Source organism: Molossus molossus, unplaced genomic scaffold, assembly GCF_014108415.1.
Source record: "Molossus molossus isolate mMolMol1 unplaced genomic scaffold, mMolMol1.p scaffold_m16_p_15, whole genome shotgun sequence".
NCBI classification, from domain to species: Eukaryota; Metazoa; Chordata; class Mammalia; order Chiroptera; family Molossidae; genus Molossus; species Molossus molossus.
This window is the reverse complement of record NW_023425350.1, coordinates 45,552,339-45,570,619: the sequence shown is the minus strand read 5'-3', so window position 1 is coordinate 45,570,619 and position 18,281 is coordinate 45,552,339. Positions and strand designations below refer to the sequence as shown.

The following is an 18,281-nucleotide window of genomic DNA, read 5'->3' as shown; positions in this document are numbered from 1 at the left end:
TTCCAGAAGCTTCTAGCTACCATTCAGTATTTATTGATTAACAAAAAATGCTAATAAAACTTTCATTTTTGAAAAGAAAAAAATTTAAAACAAAAACCTTTTATTTTTGCATATCTTATTTTGTACTGTAATAATAGATTAATCAGAAATAGTTTTTTAAAAATAATCTATATATAGAGAAAAAGGTATGTGCAGAAATAGTTATATCCAGTGGCTAATTTGGCACAAAACAAAGAAGAGGGAAATTTTTGTAGTAGTTGTTAATCCTCAACCGAGGATATTCTTTCATTGATTTTTTTAGATACAGTGGGAGGGAGGAAAGGACACAGAGAGAAACATCGATGTGAGAGAGACACATCAACTGGTTTCCTCCCACATGACCCCAACTTGAGCTGGGGATTGAACCTGCAACCGAGATACATGCCCTTGACTGGGAATCAAACCCACAACTCTCAGGCAAGGGTCGATGCTCTAACCTCTGAGCCAAACCGAACCAGGGCAGAGAGGGAAATTTTAGCTGGGTTTCAAATTAACTAAAGTAATAAAATTATAGGAAAATATATTTTTAGTACTTTATGACTTAAAAGTAATATATACAATTAAACTAAGTTTTAGCTAACTTTACTTTTGAAATTTATGCCCTATATAAAAACCATCAGTTATAATTTTAGTAAAGCACCAGGGACTTCTAACAAACTCATGGTTCTGGAATAAACCAGGAACTTCGAAATTTAACGTGAACAACAAACACATGTAAATTCATGTCAGATTTATTAATCACAATTTGTCATCCCTGCACTCAACATACAGGCATCCAGACTTCTCCTACTTATTCAGCAGAAGAAACTAGAGACAAACAAAGCTGAAGTTTCCATGAAGTGACTCTGAGAAACATCATTTTTAATATTGTTTATATTCATCTTCCTCTTTCAGCATGTTTTACAGGGCTATTATTATACTGGTATTATACTGGTATTTCATCAAGTTATGGAAAGTCTAGATTTTCTTAGAAGAGAACGTGTTTATACACTTGTTCTCAGAATATCTAATTGAACAATTCTCTAGAGTAGTATTCTTGGTTAAGCAGTACTGTTAAAAGTCTCCTTTGTCCCTATCTTTTACTTTACATTCTTCTTATTTTTTAACCCTCTTCCAAGGATATGAGTATTGATTTGAGAGAGAGCGAGGGAAACATTGATGTGAAAGAGAAACATTGATCATTTACCTCCCATATGTACCCCTTCCAGGGATCAAAGCCGAAACGTAGGTATGTGCCCTGACCGGGAATTGAACCTGCAACCTTTTGATGAATGGGATGATGCTCCAACAAACTAAGCCACCTAGCCAGGGCTGCATTCTTATTTTTTAAATATACTCACTGCCATTAATTTGGTGGTTCGTATTTAAATTTACTTTGGATTGATATACTAGCACAGAATTATTATTATTATTATTTTTTATCCTCACCCGAGGACATTTTTCCATTTTTTGCACAGACAGAGTGGGAGGGAGAGAGAGGAAGAGAGAGAGAGAGAAACATCGATGTGGAAGGGACACATCGAGTGGCTGCCACCCGCACGACCGACCAGGGCCGGGGACAAACCGCAACCGAGGTACGCGCCCTTAGTGGGAACCAAACCCGGGTCTCTCAGGACTGCAGGCCGACGCTCTAACCGCTGAGCCAAACCGGCCAGGGCCAGAATTATTCTTTTTTTTTTTATATAATGAATTTTTATTTATTTTTTTGTTACAGATATTTTACCTTTTTACCCCATTGGCACCCCCCACCCCATCCCCCCTCCACCCTGTCCCCGGCTTAGTTGTCCATGTCCATTGGTTAGAATTATTCTTTAACCTAGTCTTTTTTAATGTAATGTTCAGTAGTCATATTATAACATACTGTTATTATCAATATCCATATGAAAATAATGAATGACTTCTACCATTATGTTAATGGTGACAGTCTGTTACCAGTTACTTATCATAACTGACAGGTCTCAGAAATAATATCTTAATAAGTAATAATAATATCTTAACACCAACAATCTGATTAACATGCCACCCCAGTAATCATCAACAGAAATTATGAATTGGCCCTCTATTAAGTATTGAGGAGGATGCACTAATTATGAATGCTCCCTTAAGTCTTAATTTACAGTTCTAGTATAACAAGTATAGCACTTATAGCCTGAGATTTTAGTCAACTGTGGAGATAGCATGAAATAATTTTTGAAAAGCCCAAACTTTTGAGTCATACAGAACTAAGTTTGAATCCTAGCTTTGTAAAGTATTAGATGTGTAACTTTGGGCAGGTTACTTAAGTTCTTATTGTTTCAATTTTACAGAAGAGTTTACCAACCTTACATATCATTGTCAAAGTTATAAATAATAAGCAACTAGCATGTATTGAGACTTAATACTTGATCATCATTATCATCATTTATGGCTGTCTCTCCTATTAGACTGTTGAGTTGCTTAAGATCAAGGACTAATGTCATTGGTTTTTCTAACCCTTTGAGTCTTAACACAGAACCTCAAGCATTAGAGATATTTTGTAAGTACCCTATAAAAGTAAATGTATTGTGGTTGACAGTGTATCAAGTGATAGCTTTTGAATGATATTAATTATAATACTTGTAATGTTCAAAATGAAGGAATTTCAGGTTCCTAACCTACTGTAGCAGTCAAAGAGGGAGCTGGTTCATCTCACTGGTATGGAGCCAAACCTGGAAGTGATTTGACCATTCCTTTTTAATGAATGCAACATGGCATTTCTAATCTTCAATTCAGAAAACCCAACAACCAGAGACCTGGTGTGAAGAGGAAGATCCTATAAGCCTATAGCACATAGTTCATTATTTTCTAGGAGCATTAGAGCAGCACTATGGTAGAGGGTGCAAGTTTTAAAGTGAGGTGGCCTGGGTTCCAAGTGAGTAGCTATGGGACCTTGGGCAAGTTTAGTGTTGCCAGATTTGTTTAGCAAATAAAAATAAAAGATGCCCAGTTACATCCAAATTTCAGATAATATAGAATTGTCTAGTGTAAGTATGTCCCAAATATTGCATAGGATATACTTACACTAATGAATTATTCAATATCTATGTGAAATTCAGATTTAACTGGGTGTTCTGTATTTTTTTCTGGCAATTTCTACTTATGGCAATTATTAATCTATGTTTGAGTTTTCTCATTGATTAAATGAGGATTATAGTAGTATCAACCTGACAATGCTGATGTGAGCATTATATGAGTTAATACATATAAAGTACTCAGAAGAGTAACCAATACAGAGAAGATCTCAATTAATGATACTTGCTATTGTTGTGACTCTGGGTGTTGTTGATGAGGTTATAATATTTATCCAAGATATTATTTCTGAGTCCTTCTGCCAGCTATAATGATTAACTGGTAATAGACCTATCATCACAGACAACTATTAAACTGGAAAAAAATGTTCTTAAAATTTGTTTTTAAATGATTGACAGTGCAGGACACTGATCCTAGAGAGTGAAAAATAAGGTCAACTTTATAATCTCCCACTCTTCTGATGGGAGGCACTTTTATACCAGAGAGCAAGGAGAGGGGATCCAAGCAGAACATGGGAGTTATGTTGAGTTGGTCAGAATTCAGGGAAGTTGAGACATCTGGATTTTGTGCGTTTATGTGCTGGAGAGGCAGGTGCTATGCAGAGAATGAGCTCCAGAAATCTGCATAAAGGTCACCCTGAGTCTTTGGCTGAATGTTTAGTTGTGAGACTCCATGAGGCTGGGCAAACAAATCCATGTTTCCTAGGAATGGACCTCTCTGAGAATCCCTTCTGCATCATTCACTGGCTGGGAACAGCCTGTAGGAAAGGTAGCTTCAGTGTAGATACAGAGACCAACTTCAGATCAGAGCAGCTGGGGCTCTTGGTCATTTTGTTCCCTGAAGTTATAGATCTGAGAGATGCATTTTCATGATTACCAACACTCACCCCTTAGCCATATAGATTTATTTTTCCACATAGGTTTAGAGAGCAGCTACTCTATGGAAACTGGAGACAAGAAGAGAGGTTAGTGAGATAAATGGCAGCCAATGTCACTGCAGTTCATTTGGTGCAAACAGTACTCATCCTCTTCCTCATTCACTACTCATTTTATTTCTCGTACAGTTTGCCATGGCACTCAGGCATTTCCACTTCATTAAGCAATGACCATTGTTTTTTTCAGGCTTCTAAGAGCCATTCCAGCAATGACTGACCCCATCCCTTGGGGTTCTTGATAGGATGTTAAATTCTGTGTCCTGAAAAGGTGCTTCCACATTAATGAATTCGTATTTATCCTGTCTTCTATTCTATTTCCCCTGCTTCTGCTGGCATATGCTGTCTACTTCTTGCTACTCTTTAAGTGTATAGTCTCCTAGTTTATTAGGTCCAGAATGTTTCCAGCTGTGCTGTGTTGAGATTTAACCCTAGTTGTCAGCCTGGGGCCAGGAAAGGGGTGGGGGCATTACCTGAGGGAAAGGAGTATCTGTTGCATTGTGGGGAGAGGTCTCTACCGAGTCCTCTAGCACAGTGGACTAGATTAGCACAGTGGCTAGCTCAGATTCAGGGATCTACACTGTCCGCATCCTCAAGGACATCCATCCAGATTAATCACCGTTGATAGGATCCCAGGTGTTCTTAAGCAGGGTCTTGATTTTAACAAAGTAGACTTGTCTTGGTGGTACATGCAAACATCTCTTGATCTCTGTGACTTACATCTCCCACCTGTCAGTTAATGTTTGCCCTTCAAATGCAGAAGATAAGGACCTGTGGAAGGTACCAGAGTGGCTTTCTGACTGTCACATTCTTTATTAACTGTAAAAAGCACTCAATTTCTCATAATGCTTTCTCCGGGCGAAAATACAAGTTAGTAGTAATCAACCTACTCCACCATCTACTTAGTAAGCATTGCCAATTCACAGCACCCCCATCCCCTAGCACACCAAAGAGCAGTTCTAAGGAAAGTTTGATAAGGCTATCAGGAGTCCTCAAACCAATGTTGCCCATCTGAAGAATCCTATATAACTCAGGAATAAGTCTGCCATAGTATCTTTTTCTTTTTTAAATAATTTAGGTTATTTTTATTTTTTAATTTTTTTTAATGTTTATTTATTTTTCTTACAGATGTTTCTCCTTTTTCTCCTCATTGACACCCTTCCCCAATACCCTCCCCCCCAGCATTGTTGTCTATGTCCTTGTTTTCGCATACATGCATATAAGTTCTGTGGTTTATCTCTTCCTATCTTTACTGCCCTCAGTCACTTCCTAGGAGCAGCTTGTGAAAATTGTAGCCTCAACATGAAAACACAATGAATGAAACATTTCAAATGCAGCAGCTGGGACTGTCAGTTATGCTCCTGCAGTAGGAGATCTGAGAGAGATTTTCATGAATGCCACTTTGTGATCTATAAATAGAAGTGGGAGCGACTTCATGAAAACAGCAGAGAGCTCCAAGAATCAGTACCTCCACTGAAGCAATCATTAAGTAAACAAAACTGACAAAGTTAACTGTTTTTTAGTCCTTTATTTTCTATCTGATTGTTTTTACTTCATTTTTATTGTTTATACTATTTCAGATGTTCCCATCTCCCACCTTTGCCCACCTTCACCCCCAGCCCTCGCTTCCCCTTCCCTCTAGCTATCACCACATTGTTGTCTGTGTCTATGGGTTATGCTTGTATGTTCTTTGGCTAATCCCATCACCTTCTTTCATCCAGTTCCCCCCACCTTCTTCTTTTTTTTAAATCCTTACCCAAGGACACTTTCCCATTTATCTTCAGATACAATGGGAGGGAGGGAGAAATATTGATTGGTTGCCTCCCGCACGACCCCTACCAGGGCTGGGGACCAAACTGCAACCAAGGTACGTGCCCTTGACCAAAATCAAACCCATGACTCTTTGGTCCATGGGCCGATGCTCCAGACGCTGAGCTAAACCAGCCAGGGCCTCCCCCACCTTCTGACAGCTGTCAGTCTGTTCCATGTATCTGTCTGTATCCCTGCGTATGTTATTATTTTGTTCATTAGTTTATTTTGTTCATTAGATTCCACATATAAGTGAAATCATATGATATTTGTCTTTCACTGACTGGCTTATTTCACTAAACACAATAATCTCTAGGTCCCTCTATGCTATCACAAAAGGTAAATAGTTCTTCTTTTTTTTTTTTTTTTTTTTTTTACAGATGCATAGTATTCTATTGCATAAATGTACCACAGCTTTTTTATCCATTCATCTATTGATGGGCACTTGGGCTGTTTCCAGATCTTAGCTATTGTAAATAATGCTGTTATGAACATAGGGATGTATATATTCTGTCTGATTGATGTTTCAGGATTCTTAAGATATATTCCCAGAAGTGGGATTGCTGGGTCAAAAGGCAGTTCCATTTTCAATTTTTTGAGGGAACTCCATAATGTTTTCCACAATGGCTACATCAGCCTGCATTCCCACCAACAGTGCACTAAGGGTCCCCTTTCTCCACATCCCCACCAGCGTTAGTTGTTTGTTGATTTGACGGAAGTCATTCTGGCAGGTGTGAGTGACAAAATTTACTTGTTTTAAACTGTAGAAATAATATATAATATAACATAACATAACATAATATAATTCTAAAGCTTACAACAGAGGACTGCTTAATAAAGACAGAGACTGCTAAAGTCTGGTAAGAAAGCACTGTTGCATTTTTGTTTATCTGTTTAGTATCCCCCATTCCCTAGTATGACAGTGGCCATGGAGACAGTGTTCAGCATTCCTGGTATTAGTTACTGATGCCAAAGGGCTGCAATAGACCTTGTTATCAAAAACTGTGGTTTTACGTTTTGACTAGCCTTGTGGTTTCCAGAGGGACCAGTGCAGAGGCTTGACTTTTGTTTTGCCTTCCTCATACTGGAACAGCATCTCTAGAAAATGCATTTGTATGTGTCAAAATCATTTAAAGATATATACTATGCATAACTGTCTCAGGCAAGGAGGGGATAGAGAATAGGGAAAGCAGCAGAAAGTCCAAAAGACCTAGGAAAGAGAAGACTGAGGAGAAAATATTTGAAGAATTAGGTCCTTAAAGGACTACCTCATGTATCAGAGAATCAGGGGTGCAACAAACATGCCCAGAGTTGGATGAATGCTCAGAAAATACCTGTGAGAAGTCCAGGCTTAAACCTGTAGAGACCTTTGGGCTCTGCACAAGCAAGAAGGGAAGGCCAGGACAGACTCATATGTAGGTAGCAGTGAAGGAGGGCCCTAGTTCAGAGCCAGTCTATAAAGACTGGGAGAGTTATTTGTTACTTCGGGATTTCAAAATTTGTCAGGATTAAAAAAATATATATCTGATTGCTGATAAAACGAAACAAAGATGTCAATAATTGCACATAACAGGGAATAAAGGGAATATGACTCAACAAAGGGATGACTGCCCTTAATAGCAAAACCTTGCCGGGAATGTGGGGGATAGGAGTGAATCTGATTACCAGGGCTATATTATGATATTTAAAATGTCTAGTTTCCAACAAAAACCTAAAAGGCATCCAAAGAAGCAGGAAAGTATGGCCCATTTAAAGGTAAAAAGATAAATTGACAGCATCCCTGGGAAGGCCAGATATTGGGCTTACCAGATAAAGACTTTAAATCAACTGCCTTGAATAAGCTCAAAGAAGTCAAAGAAACCACAGACAAGGAATTAAAGGAATCCAGAAGAATGATGTCTTATTAAAATTATTAAATTATGTCTTATTTATTATCAATAAAGAGGTAGAAATTATAAAAAAGAACCAAATAGAAAATTTGGAGCTAGAAACTAATATCTGAAATGACAAATTCACCAGATGGGTTTAACATATTTGAGCAGGCAGAAGAATCAGTAAATGTTAAAATAGAACAATTAAAATTTTGAAGTTGGAGGAGCAGAAATAAAAAAGAATGGAAAATAAAAAGCAACCTGAAGAGACTAGTGAGATGCCATCAAGCTATATGCATTATGGGAGTCTTAGAGAAGAAAATGTTGACTAAAAGCATGAATCTACACATCCAAGAACCACAATGAAATTCAATTAGAATCAACTTCAAGAGATCCACAGCAAAGCACATAACAATCAAATTGTCTAAAATCAAAGAGAGTATCTTTTATTTTCTTTGTTAATCCTCACCAGAGGATATTTTTCCATTGATTTTTAGAGAGAGTGGAAGGGAGAGAGAAACATCAATGTGAGAGAGACACATCAATTGGTTGCCTCCCTCACGACCCTGACCTGGGCCAAGCATTGAACCTGTGACCCTTTGGTCTATGGGTTGATGCTCTAACCACTGAGCAAAACTGGCCAGGGCCAAAGAGAGAATCTTGGAAGTAGCAAGCAAAAAGCCACTTGTCTTGCCCTGGCCGGTTTGGCTCAGCAGTTAGAGCGTCAGCCTGCGGTCCAGAGAGACCCGGGTTCAGTTCCCGCTAAGGGCATGTACCTTGGTTGCAGTTTGTCCCCGGCCCTGGTTGGTCGTGTGGGTGGCAGCCACTCGATGTGTCCCTTTCACATCGATGTTTCTCTCTCTCTCTCTTCTGCTCTCTCCCTCCCACTCTACCTGAACAAAAAATGGAAAAATGTCCTCGGGTGAGGATAAAAACAAAAACAAAAACAAAAACAAAAGCCACTTGTCTTATAGAAGCAAGCCTCTGTAAAATTAACAGCTGATTTGTTATTAGAAACCATGGAGGTCAGAAGATGTTGGGATGACATTTAAAGTATAGAAAGAAAAAAACCATCAACCAAGAATTGTACACCTGGCAAAACTATCCTTTAAAAATGTAGAATTAAGATATTCTCAGATAAGCTCGGCCGGTGTGGCTCAGTGGTTGAGCATCAACCCATGCACCAAGAGCACGCCAGATCAATTCCCAGTCAGGGCACATGCCCATGTTGTGGGCCCAATCCCCAGTGGGGGTGGGGGGAGCATACAGGAGGCAACCAATCGATGTTCTCTCTCAGAAATGTTTCTATCTTTCTCTCCCTCTCCCTTCCTCTCTCTCAGAAAAAAAAAAAAAAAAGATATTCTCAGATAAAAGCTGAGGAAGTTTATTGCTAGTTGACTTGCCTTACCAGAAATGTTAAAGAGAGTCCTTCAGGATGAAATTAAAGGATACTAGACAGTAACACGAAGCCATACAAATAAATAAAGAATACCAGTAAAGATAACTACATAGGTAAATATAAAAGCCAGTATTATATTTTTTTGTTTGTAACTCTTTTAAAAAACAAATACATGAAGCAATAATTATTAAACTCCATGGACACAATATATAAAGATATACTTTATGACAATAATATAAAGGAGCGGTGGTTGAAACTGTATAAAAGCAAAGTGTTTATATGCTAATTAAACTAAGTTGATATAATTAAAACCAGATTGTTATAACTGTAAGATAGTAATTGTATCCTTCAGACAATCACTAAGGAAGTAACCAAAAATATAAAAAAGGAAAAGAAGAATATTAAAATGTTACACTAAAAAAAAATCAATCATACAGAAAACAAGGCAGTATTTCAGGAATCAGAACAAAAAAGACAGAGATATAGAAAATAAATAAGAAAATGGAAGAGGTGCTCCTTATCAGTTATCACTTTAAATTAAAACAAATTAAACCTCACAATGAAAAGATAGAGATTGAAACAATGACAAAAATATAATCCAACTATATGCTATCTTAAAAGACACTTTAATTTAATTAATTTTTATTTGATTAATTAATTTATTTTTGTTACAGATGTTTCTCCTTTTTCCCCCACTGATACCCCCTTTCCCACCCTCCCCACCCTGTGCCCAGCTTTGTTGTCCATTGTGCATGCATACATGCATATAAGGTCTGTGGTTTATCTCTCCCCCCGACCCCCTCTTCTGGGGATTTTCAGTCTGTAACCCACTTCCACATCTCTGGGACTACCTCGTTCCTCAGACTGTTATGTTCATTATATTCCACAAATAAGTGAGATCACGTGATATTTATCTTTCTCTGCTTGGCTTGTTTCGCTTAGGATAATACTCTCCAGGTCCCTCCATGTCATCTCAAAGGATAAGAGATCTTTCTTTCTTACAGCTGCATAGTACTCCATTGTGTATATGTACCACTGCTTTTTTATGCATTCGTCTACTGATGGATACTTGGGCTGTTTCCAGATATCAGCTATTGTAAATAATGCTGCTATGAACATGGGGGTACATATATTTTCTGATTGGTGTTTCAGGCTTCTTAGGGTATATTCCTAGAAGTGGGATCACTGGGTCAAATGGAAGTTCAATTTTTAATTTTTTGAGGTAACACCATATTGTTTTCCATAGTGGCTGCACCAGTCTGCATTCCCACCAGCAGTGTACTAGAGTCCCCCTTTCTCCACACCCTCGCCAACACTTGTTGTTTGATGATTTGTTGATGGCGGCCATTCTGACAGGTGTGAGGTGATACCTCATTGTTGTTTTAATTTGCATCTCTCTGATGATTAGTGATGTTGAGCATTTCTTCATATGTCTCTTGGCCATTTGTATGTCCTGTTTGGAGAGGTGTCTATTTAGTACCTCTGCCCATTTTTTAATTGGGTTCTTTCTATTCATTTTGTTGAGCTGTATGAGTACTCTATATATTTTGGAAATTAACCCCTTATCTGATGTATCACTGGCAATTATGCTCTGCCATAGAGTAGGTTGCCTTTCCATTTTGGTGGTGGTTTCTTTTGCTGTGCAGAAGCTTTTGAGTTTGATGCAGTCCCATGTGTTCATTTTCTCCTTTGTTTCTGTTGTCTTAGGTGATGTATCAGTGAAAATTCTGCTGCGTATGATGTCTGAAACTTTTTTGCCTACATTTTCTTCCAGAATTTTTATGGATTCATGAGTCACATTTAAGTCTTTTATCCATTTTGAGTTTATTCTTGTGTATGGTGTAAATTGATGGTCTAGTTTCATTTTTTTGCATGTAGCTGTCCAATTTTCCCAACACCATTTTTTTTTTTTATCCTCACCCGAGGATATTTTTCCATTTTTTGTACAGATAGAGTGGGAGGGGGAGAGAGAGAGAGAGAGAAACATCGACGTGAAGGGACACATCGAGTGGCTGCCACCCGCACGACCAACCAGGGCCGGGGACAAACTGCAACCGAAGTACGTGCCCTTAGCGGGAACCGAACCCGGGTCTCTCCGGACCGCAGGCCGACGCTTTAACCGCTGAGCCAAACTGGCCAGGGCTCAACACCATTTATTAAAGAGGCTGTCTTTGCTCCACTGTATGCTCTTGTCGATGTGGCTGCTGCTTTAATTCTGTAGTTGTAGGACTTCCATTCAGCTTGATTTCAGGCAGTTTTAAATGATGGTTGTTCTGTGTTTTAGTTGTAATTTTGATGTGGTTGTGGGAGGATGCGATACCACGTTTACCTACACCACCATCTTGACCAGAAGATGACTGGTTATTTTTTATTGAGAGTATGGTACCCTGGATATTTCTTTCTTTCTAGTCCTGTGATATATTTTAACATATATTTTATAGCTATCTAGTTGGGAATCTCCCTTTGGTATTTCTGGTTTCTGCTGCCAGATACCAATGCCATTTCTTTCATTTTATCATAATGTTCATCATTACCTCTCACCTAAAAAGAAGAGTGCATCCTAATTTGTCCGCCTTAATTTCACTCTCTTGAATTTCAGTGTAACATATATATGGTTGCCAAACTGATGTATCAATGGACATGTTAGTCATGTTTAATTTGAGGTAACTGGAAATAAGAATTTGTAGTTCAGGAGAGAGATGGATTCTAGAGATTTGTGAGTCGTTGATGTAATTATCCATGCTATGGGAGTGGGTAAGGTTACTGGGAGACTGGATTGAGTGAATATAAATAAGAGGACCATAATATGCAAATTGCATGGAGTAGGCAGAGAAAAATGAACTAGGAAAGGGGATTAAGAAGATTAAATCCAAGAAATGGGAAAACAAAGAAGAGCACTTCCAAATGCAGGAAAGAGAAGCTTTCAAGGAGGGGAAGTTTGCAAGGTCAGATGTGGCCAAAGGGCACACAAGATAAGAATTTACCTTCTGATCATTAGAAGAAGATGGATGATTGCTATTGCCAAGGAAATTCCACTGGAATGGGAAAAAATGCAAAATGGCAATGAATAATATATGGAAAAGTAGTAAAACTTGTTAATCCTCTCTCTCCTTCCTCATTCATCGCACCTCCACTGAATATATAAGGAACCAGGAGCTTCCAGGAACTAAACTAAGCACAATTGCCTTCTAATTTTCTGTAGTTGAAAGGTATTCAGGTAAATTCTGGAGATACTAACTAGTAAGAAGGGCCAAGGAGGGGGATAACAGTCATCAAACATACCTTGGAAATTGAAGTGTTTCATGTTCTGGACCTCATATGTTATAAGAATAAGCGTTGTGGACACAAACTAAATCTCTACAAGTTCAAGAAGATTGAAATCATATCAAGCATCGTCTCAGATCACAATGGCATGAAACTAGAAATCAATTGCAACAAGAACATGCAAAGACATTTCAACACATGGAGGCTAAATAGCATGTTATTAAACAATGAATGGGTCACTGAGGAGATCAAGGAAGAAATTAAAAACTTCCTGGAAACCAATGAAAATGAACACACAACAACACAAATTCTATGGGATGCAGCGAAAGCAGTTCTGACAGGGAAGTTCATAGCACTACAGGCCTACCTCAAAAAACAAGAAAAATTTCTAATTGACTGTCTAACCTCACAACTTAAAGAATTAGAAAGCAAACAAAAAGAAAACCCCAGAGCAAGTAGAAGGAAGGAAATAGTAAAGATCAGAGCAGAAATAAATGACATAGACACCAAAAAAACAATTCAAAGGATCAATGAAACAAAGAGCTGGTTTTTCGAAAAGATAAACAAGATTGATGGACCCTTAGCTAGACTCACCAAGAAACAAAGAGAGAGAACCCAAATACACAAAATCAGAAATGAAAGAGGAGCAGTAACAACCAACACCACGGAAATACAAAAGATCGTTAACAACTACTACGAACAACTATATGGCAACAAATTCGACAATCTAAGCGAAATGGACAAATTTCTAGAAACACAGTGTCTCCCAAAACTATTCCTGGAAGAGACAGAAAACTTGAACAGACCAATAACAACTAAGGAAATTGAAGAGGTAATCAAGACTCTCCCAGCAAACAAAAGCCCAGGCCCAGATGGCTTCACGCGGGAGTTTTACCGAACATTCAAAAAAGAACTAACACCCATTCTCCTCAAACTATTTCAAAAAATTCAAGAAGAAGGAAGACTTCCAAACACGTTCTATGAGGCCAGCATAATTCTAATTCCAAAACCAGAAAAACACACTACGAAGAAAGAAAACTACAGGCCAATATCCCTGATGAACATAGACACCAAAATCCTGAACAAAATATTAGCAAATCGGATCCAGAAATACATCAAAAAAATTATTCACCATGACCAAGTGGGATTCATTCCAGGGATGCAAGGCTGGTATAATATTCGCAAATCAGTAAATGTGATACACCACATAAACAAAATGAAGAATAAAAACCACATGATCATATCAATAGATGCTGAAAAGGCATTCGACAAAATCCAGCATCCATTTCTGATAAAAACGCTCAGCAATGTAGGAATAGAGGGATCATATCTCGACATAATAAAGGCCATATGAAAGACCTACAGCCAACATCATACTCAATGGACAGAAACTAAAAACATTTCCATTAAGAACAGGAACAAGACAGGGATGTCCACTTTCGCCACTCTTATTTAACATTGTACTGGAAGTCTTAGCCACAGCAATCAGACATGAAGAAAAAATAAAAGGGATCCAAATTGGGAAGGAGGAAGTGAAACTGTCATTATTTGCAGATGACATGATATTGTACATAGAAAATCCTAAAGACTCCATCAAAAATCTATTAGACTTAATAAATGAATTTGGCAAAGTAGCAGGATACAAAATTAACGTCAAGAAATCGACGGCATTCTTGTACACCAATGATGAACTCACAGAAAGAGAAACTGAAAAAACAATCCCATTTACCATCGTGCCAAAAAAATTACGATACTAGGAATAAACTTAACCAAAGAAGTAAAGGACCTATTTGCAGAAAACTACAGGTCATTGAAAAAAGAAATAGAGGAAGATATAAAAAAGTGGAAGCACATACCCTGTTCATGGATTAGAAGAATTAACATCATTAAAATGTCCATACTACCCAAAGCAATCTATAGATTCAATGCAATCCCCGTCAAAATACCAACGACATATTTCATAGAACTAGAACAAATACTTCAAAAGTTCATATGGAACCAAAAAAGACCCCGAATAGCCACAGCAATCTTGAAAAAGAAGGACAAAGTAGGTGGGATCACAATACTGTACCAGATATCAGGTTATACTACAAAGCGACTGTAACCAAAACAGCCTAGTAGTGGCACAAGAACAGGCATATAGACCAGTGGAACAGAACTGAAAACCCAGAAATGGACCCAAGGCAATACGCTCAATTAATATTTGACAAAGGTGGCAAGAGCATACAGTGGAGTAAAGACAGCCTCTTTAATAAATGGTGTTGAGAAAATTGGACAGCTACATGCAAAAAAATGAAACTAGGCCATCAACTTACACCATACACAAAAATAAACTCAAAATGGATAAAAGACTTAAATGTGACTCGTGAATCCATAAAAATTCTAGAAGAAAATGTAGGCAACAAAATTTCGGACATTATACGGAGCAGAATTTTCACTGATATATCACCTAAGGCAACAGAAATAAAGGAGAAAATGAACACATGGGACTACATCAAATTAAAAAGCTTCTGCACAGCAAAAGACACAATCATCAAAATGGAAAGGCAACCCACTGTATGGGAGAACATCATTGCCAATGATGTATCAGATAAGGGGTTAATTTCCAAAATATATAGAGTGCTCATACAACTCCACAAAAGGAAGACAAAGAACCCAATTAAAAAATGGGCAGAGGAGCTGAATAGACACCTCTCCAAACAGGACATACAAATGGCCAAGAGACATATGAAGAAATGCTCAACATCACTAATCATCAGAGAGATGCAAATTAAAACAACAGTGAGGTATCACCTCACACCTGTCAGAATGGCCGCCATCAACAAATCATCAAACAACAAGTGTTGGCGAGGGTGTGGAGAAAAGGGGACTCTAATACACTGCTGGTGGGAATGCAGACTGGTGCAGCCCCTATGGAAAACAATATGGTGCTACCTCAAAAAATTAAAAATTGAACTTCCATTTGACCCAGTGATCCCACTGCTGGGAATATACCCTAAGAAGCCTGAAACACCAATCAGGAAGAATATATGTACCCCCATGTTCATAGCAGCACTATTTACAATAGCTAGGATCTGGAAACAGCCCAGGTGTCCACCAGTAGACGAATGGATAAAAAAGCCGTGGTACATATACACAATGGAGTACTACGTAGCTGTAAGAAAGAAAGATCTCTTATCCTTTGAGACGACATGGAGGGACCTGGAAAGTATTATCCTAAGTGAAAGAAGCCAAGCAGAAAAAGACAAATACCACATGATCTCACTTATATACGGAATATAATGAACATAACAGTCTGAGGAATACAGTAGACCCAGACACATGGAAGTAGGGCACAGACTGACATCCCTCAGAAGAGGGGATGTGGGGGTGGGGTGGTGGGAAGAGATAAACCACAGAACTTATATGCATGTATGCATGATCAGTGGACATGGACAACTAAGCCGGGGACAGGGTGGAAGTGGGGTGGGGTGGGGTGGGGGGTGCCAATGGGGTAAAAAGGTAAAATATCTGTAACAAAAAAATAAATAAAAATTCATAATAGAAAAAAAAAATCTTTTTCTCTACTTAAAAAAAAAAAAAGAAGAAGCGTTGTTTGTTTGAATTTTAATTATGTTAGCTATTTCACTAATAACATATATAATGTTAATTAATATTCCATATTTCTGATACATTTTATTTGAAATCTGATATTTCATACTACCACATTTCATAAAATAAAATGGGGAACAGAGAACTTGTTGATTTACCTGCTCATTTCTAGAGTCAGAAAAACTGACAGTTATATCTATGTAAATCTCAGCATTCAGACATAATAAAGACCTTTTCTTCCAAAACCCTGTACAGAGTTGATCCTTAAACAACATGGCTGTGAACCACAGGGGTCCACTTATATGCAGATTTTTTTTCCAATAAATATACTGGGTCCTCCACAGGTTTCACATCCTGGGATTTAACAAACTGCTGATTGAAAACAATATTTTCTGTCCATGGTTGGGAATCTACAGATATGGAGGGCTGACTATATACATTACACCATTTTATATAAGGCACATGAACATCTGAGGATTTTTGTATCGGGCAGGCGGGGGGATCCTGGAACCAATCATCCCATGGATACTAAGAACCAACGTAGTTAAGTTTTGGGGAAGTTCAAAGTTATAGGTGGATTTTTTACTCTGGGTTGGGGGGGGTGGGTTGGAGTCCCTAATCTCCGGTTGTTCAACAGTCAACTGTATATGTTTATGACATACTTTTCTCTCAACATCTTAAAATTTCTTTAAAAATTTTTTTTAATTTTGTTAAATTTATTTTATGCTTAACATAAAATTCTCAAGGTCCATCCATGTTTTCACAAATGGCAGTATTTCATCTTTTCTTATGGCTGAGTAGTATTCCATAGTATTTATGTACCACATCTTTTTTTTCCTTAGAATTTTTTAAATTTATTATTTACTCTTGCAATATTTTTCAAGTCCACATACTTTTCTCTTACAAAGCACAAGAAAGTAAAAAGTTATGAAAAACATATTTCCTAAGCTATCTTTTCCCTCTATTCAGCAGCTCCTATTCTAGATTAAGTTTATCCGCGAAGGGGGCACTGAAGGGCCTCCTTGGGTACTGTGCCTCAACTCCTCCTAAGTACAGTAACATTTCTCAAATAGAATATCCCAGTGGAGAAAGGCTCTACTGTTTGAAAATATTTTTGCCATCAAGAGAACAAAAACAATAACACATCAATACATTAAACAAATGGCCCTCTCCTTTTATACAGTTTTGTTTGCAACTAATAGATAACATTTCTTCCTTACAGGTACCAGAGATTTGAAAAGGCATTTCTGTTAGCTGTTGACATTGGTGCTCGCGACCTGTTTATGGTGAGTCATTCCCAGAGATGATTTTGTGCCTTCAGTTCTAAGGCTGAGTAAGTTGTCAGCTTTTGTGACCATTAAAAAGGATTAGTGTCATTTGTGCCTTAGACACATGGTGGGAAAGCATTATTCCATTTTGGCTTGCAGCTTTGCCTTCATGAAACTGGTCAATAGCCATCTTGTCTCTTTTGACTTGTTGACATTTTCCTTGCCAGAGCCCAAAGGATTTTTTATGTTTTGTAAGAATTTATAATTCTTGAACTTTTCTCCTCATGTACCTTGATGTGAGGGGATGACACCTTTCTATCTAATAAGCTTAAATGTCTTTCTAATCCATTCTCTGAAGAAGTACAACTATAGAAGCCAGGATATAGGGCAAAACATGTCCCATACATCTTCAGTGTGCTCAGTCTGTGTCTTGGATTTTAGTGTAAAGTAACAAATTTGGAAGTTCTCACTAGTATTTATAAAGTAACCACAGTGTAAAGTGGACCAAAGAGGTTATAAATTCACATACACTTTAGTCCTCCCATTTGTTAGCTACAAACAGTAAAACTGACCAGTTTCTTACAGATCTTTGTGCCCTGTATCAGGTTCTTGTTTTATAAGATCTTTTACTACAAAGTCACAGTGAGATCAAATGAACAAAAAAGGTGGGGTTCTTTTCCTGGTTTCCTAGTGTTTTCTGCTCTACAGTGATTTCATTGTTGTCAAAGAAACAATAAAATAAAAGCTTCTTGAAAACAACAAAAACTGGAAGGTTCTTTTACCTGACTCTTCTGCACAATGAAGACGTTTTATAGTTTAAATTACGCTTTGATGCTTTAGATGTTAAATATGGATTCATGACATTAGGTCACTTGTCTTAGGATTGAGTTTGTTAAATTCTAACTTTGTATCATTCAATTAAATTGTGCTTTAATTGATGAAAAAACATTTCTAATTACTACAAAGTATGAATCTTCTGTTATTTGTTTGTCATCTGTATTTTATGTCAAATTGAATAGGCATATTGGTATATTGAGGGAACATTTTATTATTTTCACCAA

General features: G+C 37.7%; 1 protein-coding gene across 1 annotated transcript in view; it reads left to right on the top strand.

The window, feature by feature from the left end:
• LOC118630792 (WD repeat containing planar cell polarity effector) overlaps positions 1-18,281 on the top strand; it is a 359,956-nt gene that overhangs the window by 211,639 nt on the left and 130,036 nt on the right. The window contains exon 13 of the mRNA XM_036262931.1: positions 17,175-17,238. Within this exon, the coding sequence (XP_036118824.1) occupies positions 17,175-17,238 (64 nt within the window). The remainder of the gene's footprint in view (positions 1-17,174; positions 17,239-18,281) is intronic.